The following is a 22,975-nucleotide window of genomic DNA, read 5'->3' as shown; positions in this document are numbered from 1 at the left end:
GTACATGACATTGCGTAGCAGAGGGCATTGGTCAATAGGTCAAAACATGAAAAATATCAATGTGCATTAGGTCGACATGAGTTTTTCATAATTTGTTTGTTACTTTACCATTCAAGTGGGCATAGAGGGAGAATACAATATTGTAGATAAAGCACGGTACACTCATACTGTGTCGAAATCGACATCTGCTGACATAGCTCCACAAAAAAAAGAAAAACACATGTCGCCCTTTTCCTTTGTCAACATTTTCCCCAGTCGACCTAATGCATGTCGACATTTTGCTGTGTCGACCAGCAGAGGCAAGATAGATGTTGCAACCCCCCAAAGCACAGACGACTGCAGAAGCAAGTTTGAGATGATAACCGCAACCTGACCTCCTCCCGAGTAACAGATAATCCAGGCAAATGTCATCCTCTCCCCGGGGAGAGCCAAACAACATCTGGCACACAGACACGTGTGCCGAGGGTAGTGTGCTAGCGATCCATGTAAGTAGAACCTGCTAAGCTCCCCTGGCGAGGAAGCAGCAGCAGTGATGGGAGAGGGCAACCCCCTGTTTAATAAATTCTCTCCTCCAGCTCAGCGGGGGCTTCGGGTGCCTGGACAATGGAGTGAATGGGAAGTGCCACCTTCAGGTCTTGGTGCCAGGCAGCGGGAGCCTCCATCGTCTTTGGGAGTTCCACCACTGCTATCGACCTAGACACTGTCGACCTAATGTTACACACCCATAGCCTAAGGTTGGCCATATTGATGCGAATCATATCATCATGCCTTCTGCTCTTGCCCTCCTGAACTCTTCTCCAGGGGCAATTGGGTGATGCAATGGCATCATGGTGACCCCACTATGATTACTAGCATCATGATATGGGAGAGTGCTGTATTGACATCAAATACATTCTGAATTGTTGTCCCACCCCCAATTTTTAATGTCTGTTATCAGCTGCCTGTACCACTCTCTTCTATCAGGAATTGGGCGGCTGTGGGCAGACATCCTTCGGGAGACATGCCCACTCTCCTGGGGTGGCTGTGACAGCCACCCCAGATTCAGGAGTCTCCCAGACATGGAGATTTAGTACCAGCAGTGAACCATAAACAACAGGCAATGCTCCTTTGGTCTTATGCCATTGGCTTATTCCCCCCGCCCCCCATGTAAAGATTGGAGAAAGGACGAGAAGCTTCCCATACAATCAATCAGCTTCTATCATTTTTTTTAGAATATGCTTGATAAATGCTAGAGGCTAATAAGATGCTATGGGAAACGTATTCTCTTCACTCTTTAGAAGGCTTGGTACATTTCCCCCAAAGAAGGCAGAAAAGAGGGCACAATTCATTGCCATTTTTATCTGTATATGCAGCTGCTTGCCACAGACTGTGCCACAGCAGCTACATGAACACACCCTTATGTAGCGATTAGGGAAGGGAAGGAGTGACAGAGCTCATGCTTCATAAATTGGCTGAACTCTCCAGGAGCTGTTTTATGTCAACAGAAACCAGTTTGTGAACGGATTAGGATTGTACTTTTTTTTATGTTGCTGTATGTGAAAATGTACACTAACCTTCAGATAAGAATTTGTGTTATGTCTGTCATTTCAATACTTGTTATAACATCAGTAGTTGTTTTATTTCACTATCCCCCAAATTTGAATACAGAAATCAGAAGCACTATTCTTGGGATGTGGTGTGATTCCAGAGGACGGGATACCGGCAGTCAGAATATCAATGCCAACATCCCGTCTTGTGACAGAAGACCGGAGCAGGAATCCCAACATTGATGAGGATGCCGACACTGGCATCCCAACTTCTGATATCCTGAGTAAGTATGCAGGGAGGGTTAGGCGGGGGGGGGGGGGGGGGGATAGGTTTAGGCTCTATTGAGGACTTAGGGCAGTGATGTTTAACCTTGACACTCCAGCTGTTGTTGAATTACATATCCCAGCATGCCATGCATCAATTTTAGCAACATCGCCACATAGTAAAACTGTAGCAGGGCATGCTGGGATGTGCGGTTCAACAACAGCTGGAGTGTCAGCGTTAGCCATCACTGACTTAGGTTGCTAGGAGGAATGGTTGGACAATGAAAAGGGGGGTTGGGGTTTGGCTGCTGTGCAGTAGGGTTAGGTTTAGGCAGCGGGCTACAGAGTTTAGGCAGTAACGGTGAGGGTTAGGGTTAGGCTGTGGGGAGTGGAGGTTATGGTTAGGGGAGGACAGGGAGAAGGTAAGTATACAGTACTTACCATCCAGCATTGGTGTTTGTAGACACCCTGCAAACCTCAAACCTCATATTTCCAAAATAAATTTGGGGGGGGGGGGGGGGGGGGGAACCAATGTACATTTGAATAATTATTAAGCTGATTTATTTAAAAAAATTACGACAATAATGTGAAAGTGAGTGTTTTCACACCCTTTCAACATTATTTGATTTTCAGTGTCCCACAGGTTACGGGTAAAGGTGGCCATACATCAGAAAGATATTGTACCCAATCATACAATCTCAACTGATTGTAAGATGGATTGTATGCAGATTGTGTGCACATCTTATGTACATAATCATACAATCAATCAGCAGATGGATTGTATGACTGATTGTAAGATGGATTGTATGCAGATTGTGTGCACATCTTGTGTACACAATCATGCAGTAGATGGATTGTATGATTGATTGTATGATCGATTGTGTGTAGATTGTGTGTCCAAAAAGGACTGCTGGGGATTTCAAGGGAAATTGTACACAATCATGAGCGCAATCGATCTTAAGATCGATCTTTCTGATGTATGGCCAGCTTTAGTGAATAGATGCAGTATGGATGTTACATGTACCGGCGGTGAGGTCACGTGCAGAGGCTGTTACATTCTGCACAGTGCTTGGGTGGTCTCCTGCAAACTAGAGTTTTACCAATAACAACCGCCTTTCCTCCGCAAGGTATGCCCACCAATTCCAGGTATACCATCTGGACACTTATTCGGGGACAAGGTAACTGGCGACCACTGTGCAGAAGGAAGTGCTCACAAATCGAATACCCGTAAACACACACCGGGGTACACTGTATACAGAATATAAGAAACAGTGGAGAGAGCAACCCCGAACTGCAACAATGCAGAGGATGATCTAAATCAGGGGTGGCCAAACCTGTCCTCAAGATCTACCAACAGTACATGTATTTCAGGCAACCTGTGGATCTATAGTAGGAATGAATGCAGCAGGTTTTAAAATGTGACAGTTAGTAATGACTACAGCTGTGCACCAGCTCTGTGATTTGGAAAACATGGACCGTTGGTAGATCTTGAGGACCGGTTTGGCCAGCCCTGATCTAAAGAAATACACAGAGGGAGCTATCTCTAACTGCCAGGGGCGTAACTATAGCACTGCAGCCCCCGCCACCGCGGGGGGGCGCTGTGCATGTGGGGGCGCCGGGGGCTGCGGTGCTATAGTTACCCCCCCCCCAATCCCCCGCATACATACGTATCTCGCTGGTCCCGGCGGCTCCGTTCTTCTGATGAGGACCACCACAAAATGGCCGCCCCCATATAGCACACTGTTCTCTGAAACTGTCTGCTGTATGGGGGCGGCCATTTTGTGGTGGTCCTCTGCAGAAGAACGGAGCCGCCGGGACCAGCGCAGCGTGATGGGTAAGACTGCGGGGGAGGGGGTTAGCATAGGCGACGGGGCGCGCGCGGGGGGGTACTTGACGGGACGGCGGCGGGGGGTGGGTATGGGCGCCCCCCCCTAACGGCGGGGGGGCACCCAAAACGTAGCTACGCCACTGCTAACTGCAACAATGCAGAGGATGATATAAAGATATACACAGAGGGAGCTATCCCTAACTGCAACAATGCAGAGGATGATATATTAATATACAAAGAGGATAACTTAGCTGAAGGCTGCAGGACCAGAGACGCTGGTGAGACGCTAGAGCAGCATCCAGGAAGCCAGCAGGGGTCAGCAACACCAGGGGACCAAACGACTGTCTGGAGATCCAGTAACCAGGAGACCACAGTGCTATCTTAAATATTGCCACACATTGAATACCCCATTAAGTCTTAGAATAGCATAACCACCCAAATTACACCGCAATTCCCATCAATACTATGGGAAAGCAATCGCCTTATTTGTAGCTGTTTTGTTAGTATTCAACCATGTACAACCAAGATATGTTTCATTTAATTTTCCAATTTATTTACTACACTTTAATCTTCTATTTAAAAAACTTAAAGGGATGAATACATATAATACCCGAAAACCCTAGGGAAAACAGCATTTTAAAAGTGATAATTTTATCATTTAGGAAAGCATATGGGTTGACATTTAATAGGATGCGATTTTTAGGAAGGTTCTGAAATCGCACCTTAAGCAATTTTTTTAAATCGCAATTTAAGAGAAAAATGACTATTTAATAGGATGTGAATGTGCGTCTGAAAAATGTGATATGCTGCGAATTTTAGTCATGTAAATGTGCAAATTTTAGTCATGCAAATGTGCGAATTAATGCACATGTGCGATTTGTGGGGGGAAAAACGGCATAGGGTTCCCCCTCCTGAGCATAATCAGTCCAGGGCTCAAAGAACCGGTCCTGGTTTTAGAAATTCAGGTCTCAAAAAACATAGGGGTTCCCTAGGATTTCTAAAACCAGGAGCAGAGCGTTCGGCACCAGAGGACATGTGGGTATAATTTCCCTCAACAGTTACCCGTTTGGAGAAGAGGACAGGCCTTTGAGGGAATCCGTAGGTAATGTATGTGTGAATGCATGTATAGTGTGTAAAAAAGTTATACTGTTCGTGTGTGTTTGTTTTATTTCACTATTTGTACTGTTGTGGAACTACAAGTACCAGTGGGCCCTTTAATGCCCCGCATGCTGGGACTTGTGCTTCTCCAAGTCCCTGCATGCGGTGTAGGCTTGCTGGAACTTGTAGTTCCACAATATTTAGTTTAATCTATTAATTTATCAGCCCGTTTCCCACTGCCCCAGGGGCACCAAAGACAGCCCCAGGCTTCAGCCTGAGCAGCGGTAACTCTGGAGGGGGGGTAGCCTTTATTGGGTGGATCCCCAATGTACATTTGAATAATTATTAAGCTGATTTATTTAAAAAAATTACGACAATAATGTGAAAGTGAGTGTTTTCACACCCTTTCAACATTATTTGATTTTCAGTGTCCCACAGGTTACGGGTAAAGGTGGCCATACATCAGAAAGATATTGTACCCAATCATACAATCTCAACTGATTGTAAGATGGATTGTATGCAGATTGTGTGCACATCTTATGTACATAATCATACAATCAATCAGCAGATGGATTGTATGACTGATTGTAAGATGGATTGTATGCAGATTGTGTGCACATCTTGTGTACACAATCATGCAGTAGATGGATTGTATGATTGATTGTATGATCGATTGTGTGTAGATTGTGTGTCCAAAAAGGACTGCTGGGGATTTCAAGGGAAATTGTACACAATCATGAGCGCAATCGATCTTAAGATCGATCTTTCTGATGTATGGCCAGCTTTAGTGAATAGATGCAGTATGGATGTTACATGTACCGGCGGTGAGGTCACGTGCAGAGGCTGTTACATTCTGCACAGTGCTTGGGTGGTCTCCTGCAAACTAGAGTTTTACCAATAACAACCGCCTTTCCTCCGCAAGGTATGCCCACCAATTCCAGGTATACCATCTGGACACTTATTCGGGGACAAGGTAACTGGCGACCACTGTGCAGAAGGAAGTGCTCACAAATCGAATACCCGTAAACACACACCGGGGTACACTGTATACAGAATATAAGAAACAGTGGAGAGAGCAACCCCGAACTGCAACAATGCAGAGGATGATCTAAATCAGGGGTGGCCAAACCTGTCCTCAAGATCTACCAACAGTACATGTATTTCAGGCAACCTGTGGATCTATAGTAGGAATGAATGCAGCAGGTTTTAAAATGTGACAGTTAGTAATGACTACAGCTGTGCACCAGCTCTGTGATTTGGAAAACATGGACCGTTGGTAGATCTTGAGGACCGGTTTGGCCAGCCCTGATCTAAAGAAATACACAGAGGGAGCTATCTCTAACTGCCAGGGGCGTAACTATAGCACTGCAGCCCCCGCCACCGCGGGGGGGCGCTGTGCATGTGGGGGCGCCGGGGGCTGCGGTGCTATAGTTACCCCCCCCCCAATCCCCCGCATACATACGTATCTCGCTGGTCCCGGCGGCTCCGTTCTTCTGATGAGGACCACCACAAAATGGCCGCCCCCATATAGCACACTGTTCTCTGAAACTGTCTGCTGTATGGGGGCGGCCATTTTGTGGTGGTCCTCTGCAGAAGAACGGAGCCGCCGGGACCAGCGCAGCGTGATGGGTAAGACTGCGGGGGAGGGGGTTAGCATAGGCGACGGGGCGCGCGCGGGGGGGTACTTGACGGGACGGCGGCGGGGGGTGGGTATGGGCGCCCCCCCCTAACGGCGGGGGGGCACCCAAAACGTAGCTACGCCACTGCTAACTGCAACAATGCAGAGGATGATATAAAGATATACACAGAGGGAGCTATCCCTAACTGCAACAATGCAGAGGATGATATATTAATATACAAAGAGGATAACTTAGCTGAAGGCTGCAGGACCAGAGACGCTGGTGAGACGCTAGAGCAGCATCCAGGAAGCCAGCAGGGGTCAGCAACACCAGGGGACCAAACGACTGTCTGGAGATCCAGTAACCAGGAGACCACAGTGCTATCTTAAATATTGCCACACATTGAATACCCCATTAAGTCTTAGAATAGCATAACCACCCAAATTACACCGCAATTCCCATCAATACTATGGGAAAGCAATCGCCTTATTTGTAGCTGTTTTGTTAGTATTCAACCATGTACAACCAAGATATGTTTCATTTAATTTTCCAATTTATTTACTACACTTTAATCTTCTATTTAAAAAACTTAAAGGGATGAATACATATAATACCCGAAAACCCTAGGGAAAACAGCATTTTAAAAGTGATAATTTTATCATTTAGGAAAGCATATGGGTTGACATTTAATAGGATGCGATTTTTAGGAAGGTTCTGAAATCGCACCTTAAGCAATTTTTTTAAATCGCAATTTAAGAGAAAAATGACTATTTAATAGGATGTGAATGTGCGTCTGAAAAATGTGATATGCTGCGAATTTTAGTCATGTAAATGTGCAAATTTTAGTCATGCAAATGTGCGAATTAATGCACATGTGCGATTTGTGGGGGGAAAAACGGCATAGGGTTCCCCCTCCTGAGCATAATCAGTCCAGGGCTCAAAGAACCGGTCCTGGTTTTAGAAATTCAGGTCTCAAAAAACATAGGGGTTCCCTAGGATTTCTAAAACCAGGAGCAGAGCGTTCGGCACCAGAGGACATGTGGGTATAATTTCCCTCAACAGTTACCCGTTTGGAGAAGAGGACAGGCCTTTGAGGGAATCCGTAGGTAATGTATGTGTGAATGCATGTATAGTGTGTAAAAAAGTTATACTGTTCGTGTGTGTTTGTTTTATTTCACTATTTGTACTGTTGTGGAACTACAAGTACCAGTGGGCCCTTTAATGCCCCGCATGCTGGGACTTGTGCTTCTCCAAGTCCCTGCATGCGGTGTAGGCTTGCTGGAACTTGTAGTTCCACAATATTTAGTTTAATCTATTAATTTATCAGCCCGTTTCCCACTGCCCCAGGGGCACCAAAGACAGCCCCAGGCTTCAGCCTGAGCAGCGGTAACTCTGGAGGGGGGGTAGCCTTTATTGGGTGGATCCCCACTCCTCCAGGGTCCCTGCCCGGGCTGACCAGCCACAGGGATGAATGCTTTGGCCGAGGGAACTTGCATAAAAAGTTTCCCCTGGCTGCGGCATTTCCCTGTTGGCTGTTTGGGCCCGGTGGTCATTTTGTCCCCCGTATTTTGGGAACCAGGACCGGCCCTTGAGCCTAATGCTGGTTTTAGAAATGCCAGGGATCCCCTATGTTTTTGACCCCTGAATTTCTAAAACCAGGACCGGTTCTTTGAGCCCGGGGCTGATAATGTTTAGGAGGTGGGACCCCACACCGTTTTTTTTTTCTTTTACACATTTTTGTCAACTCGACATGTTGAACTGGGTCTATTTGTTTTTTGTGATTTTTGGTAACGTTTTCCGAAAATCACATCCTATTAAATTTGTGAGTTGTATACTTTTTTAATGGGAAAACATCTGAATGCAAATTGAAGCGTGAGACAAAATGGACAGGTCACAATGTGCGATTTTCGCAATTTTTTATCGCAAATCAGAAAAACTTGCAAATTCTGCCATTTTTTACTAAAAATCGCAAAAGTCGAAATATCTCATCCTATTAAATGTCACCCATACTGTTACTTTACAGTAGGTTTTACATACAAATGTATTTTATTAAGATAGGCCAGGGCCTGATTCATAAGGTTGGGATCATTTGGTCTACATCATGATGGTTGACAGTCATTAGGTCGACATCATTAGGTCGACATGGTTCTAGGTCCAAAGGTCGTTAGTTCGACAGGTCATTCGTTTGACAATGTCTATGTCGACAGTCAACAGGTCGACATGGGGTTTTTCACTGTTTTTTTTTTACCTGAATGTCAACACAGTCGACATGGACACAATTTCAAGTACACCGCATCCCCTCGGGCACGGTGCCTCTCTGCACTCGGCACTCTATTTTATTCTCCCACCACGCCCTAGTGGATGGTAGGGCATGAAATACCACCTGTCGGCTCAAAAAACAGTGAAAAACCCCATGTCGACCTTTTGACTGTCAACCTAGACATTGTCGAACTAATGACCTGCCGAACTGACGACCTGTCGAACTAATGACCTTTCGACCTAGAGCCATGTTGACCTTTTCCCATGTTGACATAGTGACTGTCGACCATCATGCTGTAGACCAAATGACCGCATCCCGATTCATATTTGTATGCAAACATCATTTTTTTACGTAAAAATACAATGTTTGGGGGTCTGCACGGGCATAATGTAAATGCATCTGAATGTTTCTCCACAAAATGCATTTTTTTTATACTTCAAAATGTATGTTAAATAAAAATGGAGTAAGTCTCATGCTGCGTGCAGACTTTTAGACATATCAGAATATTGCACCTCTCTATTCTTAGAGAGTAGTAAAAAGGGAGTGATGGGGCAGGCTGCCATACAGGGGCTTAACCAGAAGTTTGTGCCCCATAATAGTGCCTAGTTCATTTTCTGAACTATAATAGTGCGCTAGTTCATTTTATGAACTATCATACTGTACGTAATTCCTTAGTTTACATTATGTTACATTGTAGGGTTACCAGTACACATTATCCCAGACAATAATCCCAATTCACATTATAACATAGTGCCCCCAGTTCATATGCCACATTACAGTGCTCCATTGTTCATACTGTGCCCTATTATTGCCCTACATTTCAAAGCAGTGGCGTAGCTACAGGGGTCGCAGCGGTCGCAGATGCGACCGGGCCCCTGAGCCAGGGGGGCCCAACCCCCGCCACTGTCCGGCCGTCCTGTTTCCTCCATGGTTTGTGGTACACAGCGGCGCAGGAATTCAGTGCATCCACGCACTTATCAGGCATATGCCGCCCACCCACCTCTCTCGCTGCGCTGCTGGGAAGCTGCAGGAACAAAGAGGCTAAGGAGCTCTTTGGGCTCTGGTGCTTCGCGCTGTTCAGCCCCCGCCCTGTCGCCGGCACATGGAGGTGGAAATACAAGAGAAGCAGCGGAAGCCCCATCATGGTGCCTGGACTCCCGGACGACAGCGCAAGGAAACTATAAGTACTGCTTAAACAGCTGAAGGGGGGACAGAGAGTTGGAGCGGAGAGCCAGGGACAGGGAAAGTTTGAGGGAGGTGGCATGGAGCATAGAGCTGGGGAGAAGGAGAGGGTGTGGGGCATGGACACGGGGGATGGGTGGTGCAGCAGCCTATTAGTCGGAGGGGGATTTAGTTATCCTAATTCCTCTTTTTCACGCACATTTATTTTTATTAATGTGTAGACACACTGATTTATTCCACAATACATGCAATACATTGCAGAAATAATTACTGCTTTTTATGTTTTGTTTTTCTCAAATATAAACAGACCGAGATTTTAATTTTGTTGTATGTAGGGGGGCCCCAAGCTTACCTTTCGCACCAGGGCCCATGAACCCTTAGCTACGCCCCTGTTTCAAAGTATGCCTCTGTGTCAAATAACAGTGCCCCAGTTCCTATTATGTAACAGTACTGTAGTTACACTAAGATATTAATATAATTATATTACAAAAAAGAAGTTGATATTTTAATGTTTAGTGAGGGATTATATTGGAAGTTGTATGGGTTTTACTTTTAACACCAGAAACTGTTTGGGGAGATTTACTTGCAGAGCAAGTGCTATATATTAATAGTTAATAGTTATTATGAGTGACATATTTCTATGATGCCCTTACCTGAGCAGGGCACTTCATATAACAAATTAAAGCTCTTGGTCTATAGATGGGCAGAATTAAATTGGCATTCTAATTGGTCCAATCCATAACCATTGAGCTCTTCGAAAATGTGACAATTGGTCAACTCTGCCTGTGCACTGGTTTCCTGGATCATGTGACCTGCCGGCTGGTCTGAAAACTGACACAGATATGTGCAGCCACCCACTAAGCAGGGATACTAAGGAGGAGAAAAGGGGAAACATTGTATGCCCTTGTCTGGGTGAAACTGGGCACATCAGCTAGTTCAGCTTAATAGTTTGTGAATTCCCTGTGCTAGTAGTGATTTCCACTGGCTTGATCTGCGCAATAAAGTGGAACCTAAGTTTCACCAAGGACACCATAAAAGGAGTGGTGAATTTAGGTGCTTGGAACCTACAGATCTCAAATCTCCAGAACTATTCTCACCAGAAATTCTTAAATAGAGTACCCAAGTACGAAATTGGGTTCAGAATATGGGTTCAAGGAAAATTTCAGAATGTTAAGTAAGTCCAGGTCCGGGTTATAAGCAAATAGTCTCAGTCATGAGAAACTGTGGTCACTATCAGAAGGACAGACATAATTAGGCTTAGACAAGAGGGATGCAAACACCATAGGCTTCTCATACACTAAAGTCTGAACAGTTTATAAGAGAGCACCTGATGTAGTGGGCATGGGTGTCATGATATAACGGGCATCTGGGCAAACACTGGGGCATCTACATACAGATAGAAAATGTGGCTATATGAGCAGAGTTATATGAAATGCAGGTATGTGGGTGCCCCACTCTGTGAAGAGCGACAAGCAGGGAACGTGGCACCTTCAGTGACAAGAACACAAGAAACAGGTTGTATGACCGGCACATACTCCTGCAGTGTGCAATTCTTAATATAATGCATATTATTACTTTGAGGAGACCTAGGACATCGCTGTCTAGAAACACAGCCCCAAGTTGCCCCAACCTTTACAGCAATATGTCCTTACCTCTTTGCAGCTTTGTGGGTATGCCGCGTTACTCTGAATGTGCTGGTAAATGTTTAGCTGTGTGTATTAGTCATGGTGTTCGGAATAGACATATTGGGTTATCTGTGGGCTGCTCTACCCAGAAGCTTGCTGTCAGACCTGATTGTGAAAGCTACAGCTGTGTTGTATCTCTTGTGGTTTCCTGTACATGTATGTGCATCAACACTTCCTGTCTCATCTCTCCCTAGCCTTCAACCTGCCAAAGACACGAGTGTAAACAGAAGGGAGAGGTCCTGAAAACGGTTGAACAAGGTAGGACTTTTGCACAACATTCAGGTTGTATGCCTTATTCAAAATGCTCGAGACCAGAAGAATTTTGGATAACGGATTATTCCGTATTTCAGAAGATTTTTATATTTCAATAATTTATCTTGAGGTATCTTGCATTTATGTTGTACAAACACATCAAATGCACACAAATATATTTTATTTGTGCATGAAATAAGGTTTCAAAACATGAAACAAAGTTTGTGTACAATCTCAGGCACTGAATTTGAATGTTAGTTACATATCATGTCCTCTTTCACTTTCTGATATGTATGGTTTTCGAAATAATTCAGATAATGAACACTCAACCTGTACTAAGCTTCCCGAGACATTGCTGGACAGGTGAATCCTTACAATTTGTGCACAACATGCACTATACGGGCATAACATAGTACACTCACAAAATGATTTACATTTGACATTTTGGGGCAGATGTATCATAGCAGCGCTTATCGCGCCGCTATGATACTTCCTGCTTCGCCTCAATAGCGAGGCGAAGCAGGAAGGGACATTGACAAGATGTATTAACATCTTGTGTGCCGAAGCGGGGGAGCGTTAACTCCCCCCTCCGGCGATGTCCCTTTCTGGAGATAGCGCATTAGTTAATACTGATGCGCTATCTCCTGTCCCCCGGCCGGCCGCACTGGGCATGCGCGGGATCTCGCTGTTCACGCGAGATCCCCAGCGCAGCCCAGACCTAACAGCAGGGACAGCGCTGTCCCTGCTGTTTAGATAGGGCTTCGACAGCCTGATGCTGGTGAAGCCAAAGCAGGCTTCGTGCGGAACGGTCATACATTCATACATTCGGCCTGCTATCATTTTAATAGCAGCGCCGATATGGACAGGGGTGCATAGCGCCCCTGTCCTTTACCGCATCTCACCTGCTTCATACATGGGGGAGAAGCGGTATCAGTGCACATAACGTGCGCTAATACCCCTTCTCCCCCATAACGACCCTTCATACATCTGCCCCTTTGGCACTAAGGATGACACAGTCTCAGAAAACATTTGAGGATGATAATCGTGCTTGTGTTTTTTTTTTTGTAAACTACAGTATCTATCATGTTATTTATTTGTCTTTTGAATGTACCTGGTCAGCAACTATAAATGTGTAATGCCCAGTACACAATAGATGATCCCTGCCCCCACCGATATCGTCTGCAGCAGCAGGGAGCCAACATCAGTAAGTGCATAGACGCATGGATGGATGCCGGCGAGGTGCACAACAACAGGGGGGGTGGGGGGCGGTAGCCTCTGTCAGCAATGTGTTCCCTCATCTGTACTTGCGCAGGCAAAGGAGTGGTTGGTTAAACATACATCATTCATTGGGTAGAGCGCAATACGGCAATATCGCTTATTGTATTGCCGGGGGGGGGGGGAGTTTAAGGCCTGTATACTAAGTATGGACACTGATGCTGTGTACACACGGGGAGATATATTGCTCAGTTTCTACTTTACATCAGCGACCAGAGATGGTCGCTGATGAAAAAGAAACTGCCGGGGGGAGCCCGGCAGTGGTAATCAGCTGGTCGCAGGAGCATGTTCCTGCGACCAGCGATCACCACAGGGGCAAAAACGGGAGCGCGCACCCGGCGATATATCGCCGGTGCACACTCCCATTGCGGGCAATATGGTTGCTCAGCGACCATATTTCCTGCGATTTTGCACAAAATCGCCCCTGTGTGTACGCACCTTTATAATTGCATTCAGTATTTATTTATTTATTTAGAAAAGATTGAAAAGACTTTCAAATATTGAAAATCAGGACATTTCCAGGAACAATGGGTCTGATTCTTGTTTATAAGTAAAGCGAATGAGCAAGAAACTGGGCAGCAAAACCATGTTGCACTGCAGGTTTGCAGAGGGATTTAGATATGGGTGAGTTTTTCTATACAGTGTAAATACTGGCTGCTTTTGCAGGTAGCCCTCAAATATTTTTTTTTTGCTTTAATTACAAACAAGAATCAGGACCAATGACTTGAACTGAAATGTGCCATTGCATTGTCCAATATAAGGTATTTCTCTGTTCTTACATCCAGCATATGCAAGCAAATGCCTTGTTGCTGAGACAAATTTGCTCTATGGTTCACCTTGGCAAGTCACGTAAGTATTGGTCACTTTTCCACTTCAAGCAAAGTAAATGTAACTTGCCTTGTTTTGTCCAATCTCTGGGCATATCTTTATGATAAATCATACTTGCCTAAATCAGATTTTGTTTCTTCAGAGTAAGGATGGACATCGGAAGCCCACCATCAAATGATGGCTGGAAAATGACCATCGCATTTTAAGAATTTGATAGAAAAATATTATGATTTGTGCATGTGCAAAAGAAGCCCTTTTTGTGCATGCACAAATATCTTCAGCATGGCTGCCGGCAGAGGCACAGCAGTGGCTAAACGGGGGCATGGCCTCCCATGAATGACGTGATTTGAAGGCCACGCCCCCTCACCGCGGAGCCATGCCCCCAAAATCACCATCGTATGTTTACCATTCAATGGTGGCAAACATCGGAAAGCTGCTATTGAGTGGTAAAATTACTACCATCAAAACAATCATTGATGATGCAATGTCCATCCCTACTTCAGAGGGTTAGGCCAGATGTTTGTATCCTTAGGCTCCCCTCCTTTCACACAGATTGTGATTCCTGGCATTGTCTATCTGTCCTGCCAACTTCATTAGGAAACAGACAGGATACGGGGGAGTATCCTCCAGGGGTGCAGGGAACTACACAAAAATTGTGAGTCTCCCGCAAGTCTTCCAGAAGAGTAGGGAATTATGAGATAAATACATTGCAAAGTCCCTACATCATTTCCCAAATCCCTATAGCTCATTTCCTTAGTAAGCTCTAATCAACAGGAATGTCTCATCTTTTTCATTTGTAACTATTGTCAATGATACACAGGGGATTGCAATAACAATCGTCATTTACAGAATTGTGAAGTTCGCTATACAAAACCGGCGTGATTTGTGGAGAGTTTTGCAATGCTGTATAATAAAGATTTCTGTCTGGTACTATGGGCCTTTTTCTAGTTCACTCTTTCTGACAAAATCCTTCTTAGATGGACAAAACCATGTGCACTGCAGGGGGGCAGATGTAAAATGTGCAGAGATAGTTAGATTTGGGTTATTTTGTTTCTGTGCAGGGTAAATACTGGCTGCTTTATTTTTACACTGCAATATAGATCTCACTTTGAAGTAAAACCCCACCCAAATCTAATTCTCTCTGCACATGTTACATCTACCCCACCTGCAGTGCACATGTTTTTGTCCATCTAAGAAGGATTTTGTCAGAAAGAGTGAACTAGAATAAGGCCCTATGTTACAAGTTTGCATTGATTTCTTTACACAAGTGAAACAATAATGTACAGATGCAAGTAAAGACCCTAATTTCAATGATAACCGTTGTGGACTGGATTGTTATACACAGGAATCTGTATGATACAGCTACAAAATGACTGAGGAAAATTCAGGGACATGGAATTCTTCATACAGAACATGGCAGTCAAAGACCAAGTACAGCGACCTCCGGAATAGCCCATTACCAATGAAAGATAAGCGCAGACTGAGGTTAGTGTATAATTCCAAGAGCCCAAATACTCCCATTTCCAGATTCATTCCATATTTATTAGCATTTTAAAAGCATTGTAATGAACACTGACGTTGAGAGTACAAGGCTCCATAGCACTGGATATTGAAATGACTGGGTCAGTGCTCAAGTAGGTAAAAATTCCCAGTGACCAAAGCAGGCAATATCTGTCTATTCACAGGGCAGGTGACAGGGGGGGTCAAGGGGGACAAGTGTGACGGGCCCCAGCAATCTCAAGGGCCCCCAAAGCTTCCATGCCCCATCACGGCCGCTGGCCTGTCAGTGACCCTCGCGGCCAGGCCATCTACTGTGCACCATCTGTGTGTGGCTGAGTCTGACTGACACTGTGTGCCACTGCTGTCTACTGTGTGTGCGCCCTGCCGTTCGGTGCTCAGAGCCATCTACTCTGTGTGTGCACATGGCCTGTGGCCGCAGGTGCACAGCCATACCCGCCGCTGGCACTGTAGCCTCAGTCTCTGGCTCCTGTACTTTATAGCACATGCGCGGGTCATCTGTTCCGTGCCTGCTTGTAGTGCTCTGCATTCTTTTGTGAAAGTGACAGGCCAGCAGAAGGCAGCAGCCAGGAGCCAGGCCAACAGGACTGAGAACGAGAGAAGTCTGCACCTGAAAGCAGGATCTGGAGCAGCGAAAGGTTAAATGAGGCTCGTACAGAAGAGGGTTGTGTGGATTTCGGATTAGGTGGGGGCCCCAGAAATATAATTGTACAGGGCCCCAAGATTTCTGTTGCCAGCCCTGTCTATTCATCTCTCAGGTCAAGGGATGGAGAACTTCTGGTTTTATTGCAGTTTGTTATGGCCGCCATACATTAAGCCGAGGTATCGCATGCAGTAACCTGGCCACTCCCTGCCAGCTAGATCGCGTGTGATACATTGTATGTGGTCACTTCGCATACATTGTATACATTCACTGCCGCGGGATACAATGTATCCTTGGTGCAGCAGTGACAATCTGCGGATCCGATCCGTTGCGCACAGGACCGCACATCTAATGTATCATAAGTAAATGACATACAATTTGTCACTTTTCACGGGATTTATCGTCCCCATGGCTATAGTTCAGTTATCAGTGCAAATGCTATCAAATAATGGGGCAGATGTATTAAGCTTTAACAAGAGATAAATCCAAGGGTGATAAGGAGAGATAAACGTCTAACCAATCACCGGCCAACTGCCATGTTACAGGCTGTGTTTGAAAAAAGTCAGTAAGGAGCTGATTGGCTGGACGTTTATCTCTCCTTATCACCCTTGCATTTATCTCTTGTTAAGGCTTAATACATCTGGCCCAATATCACACATAGAAATAGCTCATGTTTTTTGGCAATTCTTAATACCAGTCAAATACAGAACCTTGTAATGAATTTATCAGGTTTACCCTAAACAGAGATCTAAGTAGCATATATTATGGGGCAGATTTCTAAAGCCGGGTACACACTGCGCAATATGCCATTTGGTTTAGGGACTATACAAGAGTAATAAAGGAGGGACATATAGTATGTATTAACTTTCATTATGGGGAAGAAGGGGCATCAGCTCATGTTATGTGCACTGATACCACTTCTCCCCCAAGTGAGTAGGAGCCGCTGTTCGTTAAATGATGGGGGCTTTGCGCCCCCAGTCCATATCTGTGCTGCTTTCTAAAATATAGTAGGTAATATGCAGGGTAAATATGAACGTCAGCAGCACTCCCTGCCGCTATTGACTTTGAAAACTGCAGGGTGGCGATGCCCTATCCCTCAGCAGGGACAGCACTGTCCCTGCTGCCATGCTATGGATTGCGCAGGAGATTTTGCGAGAGTGGCAAAAAATCCTGCATGCTCAGTGCAGCCGGCCAGGGGGAAGAAGAAGAAAGCGCGTCAGCATAAGTTAATGCACTGTCTGCTCCAGGGGACATCATCCTAGGGAGGGAGATTACGCTCCTCTGCTTCGGCAGACAAGATGTTAATACATCTTGTCGATGTCCATTCCAGCATCGCCTCGTTAATGAGGTAAAGCAGGAAGTGTATAGCGGTGTGATGAGCGCTGCTATAATACCTCTACCCCACAGCCTGTATAATGGCCATTAGGAGCTGGTTGGCTGGTACTTTATCTCTCTCCACTGTATCATTTTTCAAAGCTTAGTACATCTGCCCACGCTGATGAAGAAAAGATGATGCAGTGCACATGGCTATATTTAATGGAGGAAGGTAGTTCAGGAATATGGGAGGGGCATTTTTTCAATCCCGGAATTTGGGATTGAAAAATGCTCAATCCCGGGATTCTCTTCCATATTTACCTGCAGCAGGGAGCTGGGCTAGCGGGCAGCTGTGAGGCTGGTGGAGTATCTGGGAGCCGGGCTGGGGAGAATTCCAGAGGTGCGTCTGGCAGGAGGGCAGCTGGAGTAGGGCTGGGGAATGATGCAATGATGCTGTGGGCAGGCGGAGTGACTGTTCAGTCTGTGCAGCATGACCTCTGACCGCCACGCCTTGCAGAGCCGAGTACTCAGGCACTGCCCAGCATTAGACTGACTGGCGTTTTTGGGGACAAATCCCAGGATCCCAACGAGCCCAGGATTGGCCCCTCTATTTCTGATCTACTTTGAAATGAGCATATGTACTTAAGCACCATGTCACTATACAGCTCAATGGTCTCTATATAAGTGTTTGTATCACCTCTGTTCACATGTCAATAACATAATATAGGAAAGACAAATGTAAACAACTCTCCTGTGTACATACTCTTATAGAAACAGGTCTTAAGTCACCTACCCTACTTTTTACCAGGGTCGGCAACCCGGGATTTGTGACCCAGGTTGACCTTTTCACACTGAAGAAATACCCGTGTAATTCAGCAAATTACCAGGCTGACATTTTTAACCCAGTAAGTAGCTTAGTGTAAATGGGGGTCAGACTGCACCCAGCAAAATGACCCGGCACTCAAATTGCCAGGTAATTGCCGGGTCGCAGGTCTAAAAGGGGTATGAGGAATGGTAAATCTGTCTTACCAACCATGCAATTTTATTTTACTCTTATCCGACTTGGTTCTAAATGTATTTATGGTGATAATACTGGCAGCAGGCTTGAAGAGATGCAACATAATAAGTGAATGTTTCTCTTAGGGAGCTAAGGCAGACCAGTGACAACAGAGATAGTTTCTGGATACAATGGACTCCGAAGCACTGTTTCTGTCTGCGGATGGCCTGGGGCAAAGGACTCCATCTCCTGGTAAAATTTAAATTGTGGGAGAAAACACTGATTGCCATCAGAGGTGAGAAAATAAACAATAGTGAAAAAAGATAGCGCTGGACATGTTTCTTATGCTATTAAATATTGTGGGTTTACTGTAATGTTTGCCCATTTTGCAAGCATTTTAAAGGGGTGTGATATGTGACTCCGACAGACGGGATCCCGGCAGTCATTATCCCGACGTCGGGATCCCGACTGCCGGGAGTCCGACAGCATGGGTGGCGAGCGCAAAATAGCCCCTTGCGTGCTCGCTGCGCTCGCCACGCTGCGGGCACGGTGGCTCCCTACACGAGCCACCTATTCTATTCTTTCTCTATGGGGGTCGTGGGTCCACGAGGGAAAATAGCCGGTGGCCATCGGGCACCCGGCTGTCGGCGTTTTCTGTCGGCGAGTTCTCTATGACTTAGAGTTTTTCTGAGAGTATATTCTAAAAGCTGGGACTCTCCCCTTTCTGATAACACTAGTGGCTTGTCTCTCTCTTACAAAGAACCAGAGATATCAGCCTTCCAGCAGCCGGTCCCTGCTCCAGCTCCAAAGTCTGGTGTACAGTTTTATATTTTTGTTAATGGATTGCTCTGGCTCCTGATCTCTGATCCCCAAGTTCCCAGCACCTCCTGAAAGTTGGGACTCTAGGTTTTTATACTATTGAAGGCTAAGAAATCTAATTCCAGATAATGGCGATATCTGCAGTCAAACAAGCTGCCCTTCCACCGGAAAATGATGAACATTAAGCCCACTCCATTATCCCTGCCACCCGTGGGACATCAGAGCTGCTGCTGATAGCACCCACCACCCCTAGGACGGGAGAATGGGTAAGGGCCCCAATGCATTGCTTTGCCCAGGGGCCCACACTGCTGTTAAGACAGCCCTGTCTCTCATCCTATTAAATTTCACCCCAACTGTTATTCACTGGTCTCTTGTTTCCATGTGAGGGCCAATGTATTTTATTCTTGTTACCTTCGGGGACTAGTGTGATTGTTTTTTTTTTTATACGAGAGCCAATGGTTTTTATTTCTGCGGAGGCCAATGTGTTTTTCCCTTGTTTGGTGTGCTGCGAGTTAAAAATAGTTGAAAATCACTGGTTTAGAGGTTAGCCAGTGACTTTACACATGTTTCAATGGATTGCTTTGCCTGATTAAAGTTAGTCTGTTTTTCATAACACATCGCAATTACTGCATTGCTGGGCCGATTGGTTCCCAATAGATATATATGTGGCCAGTTTAAGAAATACTGTAATTCTAGGTTTGGTGTGTCAGATGGTAAATCTCCCATAATGCGTGTTTGCTGTCATCTCATGTTCCAGGGAGGTTTGGATCCAGCATTAGCTCCTATTTCTCATTTCTTCGTCTCTTGCTGGTGTTGAATTTTGCATCCCTCATCTTTATCACTGGATTGGTCATCTTCCCCATTATGGCTCTCCACCAGACTGAACACCGACAGGGATATTTTGGTAGGTTTGTGTATGAAAATATACGTTGACCTAAGTTCCCATTATATATGATCCTCTAACCTCATTCTGTTCCAATTTCTGCTCACCAGGATCATGTGGAAACTCCTCAACATCCCAAAAGCAGTCCCTACACAGTGCTGTGCTGGACATATTCACAGGAGAAGTGAGTATGGCACATACATCATTTCCTGACCTCCTACCACCTTCAGATGAGCATTATTAATCTTCTGTATATTGATAGAGCTCCATTATATTACACATTGCTGCACATTGCATTGTTTTTTAACCATTCAGTTTAGTCCCAATCTGTACACACAAGTTATTTTCATAGGTACTTGTTTCCTAGCACGGCGCCCACTAAGCAAATAGCTTAGTGGGCTATTCTGCATAGGAAAATCGCATCGCATCACATACCGTGTATAGTGCTGTGCAATGCCTGCGATGCAATGTCCATATTAAGTGCACAGGAGTGCTTATACAATGAAATATCGCATAGGATCGCATGGCACCAAATGCAATGCAATGCGATATTTCATTGTATAAGCACCCATGCCATGTGATGTGATGGGTGGTTACTATGCCATTGCGTCACCCCCAGTATCCATACCACCCCGAAGCGTGGCGAGCGTAGCGAGCCCCGTGAGGGGTGGCGGAACACATCCTCCGAACTTTTCATACCCCCACTATCCACGTCGGCGTGGAGTTGATTTTATATAGTGTGGCGAACGCAGCGAGCGGACGCGGAATACATGTAAAGTAATGCGCATCCCCTCGCGGGGCTCGCTGCGCTTGCCACGCTTCGGGCTCGGTGGCTTGCTGCGCTCGCCACACTATATAGAATCAACTCTACGCCAACGTGGATAGTGGGGGTATGAAAAGGTCGGAGGAAGCGTTCTGCCGCCCCTCGCCATGCTTCGGGGTGGCGTGGATAGTGGGGGTGTTTTAGGAACACATTCAATAGCCATATCATACATCTGAAAATATGGAGCATCGCATGTCATGCAAAAAGCGCATGCGATGCGATTTCACTACGTTAGAGTACGTAGAAAATCTGGGCGCCGTGCTAGGAAACAAGTACCTTTTCATCTAAAGCAAATATATCTAACAGGGGTAAATGTATTAAGCCTGGTGAAGTGATAAAGTGTCCGGTGATATCGCAGCAGCCAATCAGCTCCTAACTAATTTTTCACACCCAGCTTGTAGCTTCACAGTAGGGATGACAATCCCGGGGCATTTTTTCATCCTGGGATTGAAAAATGCCTAATCCCGGGATTGGGTTAGTCAATATGATGACAAACTTTAATCCCCCACTGTCCCCCCAAACCCTGTATAATTTACCTGCCCATCGGTGCGGGAGCTGGGTGGTCAGTAGCCCGGCAGCTGTGATTGGGAGCTAGGAGGCGGTGGTCGGGAGGTGGGCAGCGATGCAGGAGCCAGGCGGCTGTGATTGGGAGCTGGGGTGGCGGTGGACGGGAGGTGGGCAGCAGTGCAGGAGCCCGGTGGTGATGGCAATCCTGGCGGCAGTGATGAGGTCGGGTGTCATGGGCCAGGCGGTGGTCTGGTGGGCGGGTGCGGAGAAGCAGATAGGTTGTGCAACGTGACCTCTGTCATCAGATCACGCTGCGCATAGCCGCAGCGCATCGGGGTTTGGGAGCAGCTGGGCAGTGTCTGAGCTGGTCTCTCAGCGATGCCCGGCATTGATTTGCGCATGCGCAGGCCAATCCCAGAATCCCGGGATTGGATGCTCCAATCCCGGGATTCAAATCCCGGCGTTTTTAGGGTCAAATCCCGGGATCCCAGTGATCCTGGGATTGGCCACCCTACTTGACAGTAACGAGCTGATTGGCTACTGCATTATCAGTATGCTCCAGTATGGGGTTTTTTTTGGAGCAGCCATTGACTGTAGTCTACATGTGTCTGCAAATGCTGCTATGCACAGTGTCCCCAAACACTAAAGGCCTATGATCTAGTCATCCTTTGGTCTGGTTAAATTAAGTTGACCATAGGCCTGATTCAGACCTGCTCACATGGCTGCTAATTTTCAGAGCCCATCGATCAGGTATACGCCGCCATGCCAGAGTGAAATACCACCCTTTGAAAGACAGCGAATGGCTTAGCACAGCTTGGGAAAAGCAGCTGGATCGCGGCTTCACCTGCCAGCCGCTCACCATCTAATGATTTTACCAGTGTGTACTGTCTGTGTGTAGCCCAGGATTTAGTACTCAGCAGCTGTGATAGAATCAGGCTGACCATGGCCCGCGCTGACATCACACGCCTTCCCCTAAAATACATGGGAGCACCTGCGTTTTTCCTGACACTCCCAGAAAAAGTCCGGTTACCACCCCCAAATGCTGGCTTCATGTCAATCACTTTGTGAACGGCATGTAATTAAAATAAGTAGCAGGCTTTCATCACAGGACGGCCTCACACATGCATACTATGGACTGCACGTATGTGCAGTCTATCGATAATCACCCGACCATTGAATTTGCAGCTGTGTAATCAGGTCTGAATCAGGCCCCATGTCGGCAGCTTTCACCATGTTTGTGCTAGCTATGAACACGTTACAGCCCATTCTTCATGTCTATAAAGACAGTTAACGTGCGCTGCAAGTACTAAGGGCCTGATTCAGAGATGTATGCTAATACATTTGCAGATGTGATCCCGTATGCAGCTAACATGCACAAGGATGCAAATGCTGTAGGTGGCTGGAAATATACTGAGACCCCCACTGGCAGCTTTGCAGAGCCAAGCAACTGCGTACAAACATGCAGCGTCAGTCACAGATCCTTCCATATAATCAACAACCTGAGTAACCCTAGGGTAGCAGAGAACGTCTGAGGGATCTGTGAAGCTGGAGCCATGTTTTGAGGTTAGGGGATTGCAGATGTTGGCTGAGAAGCCCTGAAATTAGCCAAGACACCCCAGCCACTCCCCGTTACATGCCCCAAACAGTCCTTTGC

The 22,975-nt window shown here is 46.1% G+C and overlaps 2 protein-coding genes across 8 annotated transcripts in view; one reads left to right on the top strand and one right to left on the bottom strand.

Moving 5' to 3' along the window:
• The window catches only part of TMC6 (transmembrane channel like 6), a 76,434-nt gene extending 64,870 nt beyond the window's left edge, over positions 1–11,564 (bottom strand). The window contains exon 1 of the mRNA XM_083148618.1: positions 11,430–11,564. The gene's annotated coding sequence lies outside the window, so the exon portion shown is untranslated. The remainder of the gene's footprint in view (positions 1–11,429) is intronic.
• The window catches only part of TMC8 (transmembrane channel like 8), a 44,998-nt gene that overhangs the window by 10,446 nt on the left and 11,577 nt on the right, over positions 1–22,975 (top strand). For 2 of the 7 annotated variants that reach the window (XM_083148626.1, XM_083148619.1), the window contains exons 3-9: positions 1,648–1,810; positions 11,657–11,720; positions 13,775–13,838; positions 15,163–15,302; positions 18,436–18,584; positions 19,866–20,012; positions 20,102–20,175. In XM_083148626.1, coding sequence (XP_083004752.1) covers positions 15,187–15,302; positions 18,436–18,584; positions 19,866–20,012; positions 20,102–20,175 — 486 coding nt within the window. In that variant the 5' untranslated portion in view covers positions 1,648–1,810; positions 11,657–11,720; positions 13,775–13,838; positions 15,163–15,186. Of the gene's footprint in view, positions 1–1,631; positions 1,811–11,590; positions 11,721–12,865; positions 12,919–13,774; positions 13,839–15,162; positions 15,303–18,435; positions 18,585–19,865; positions 20,013–20,101; positions 20,176–22,975 lie in introns of those variants that run through there. The other 5 variants (XM_083148620.1, XM_083148623.1, XM_083148621.1 and 2 more) reach the window with 5 other exon arrangements.

The sequence above is a fragment of the Crinia signifera genome, chromosome 6 (genome assembly GCF_055691185.1).
Source record: "Crinia signifera chromosome 6, ASM5569118v1, whole genome shotgun sequence".
NCBI classification, from domain to species: domain Eukaryota; kingdom Metazoa; phylum Chordata; class Amphibia; order Anura; family Myobatrachidae; genus Crinia; species Crinia signifera.
Note: the sequence above shows the minus strand (reverse complement) of the source record. Positions and strands in the feature narration are given on the sequence as shown.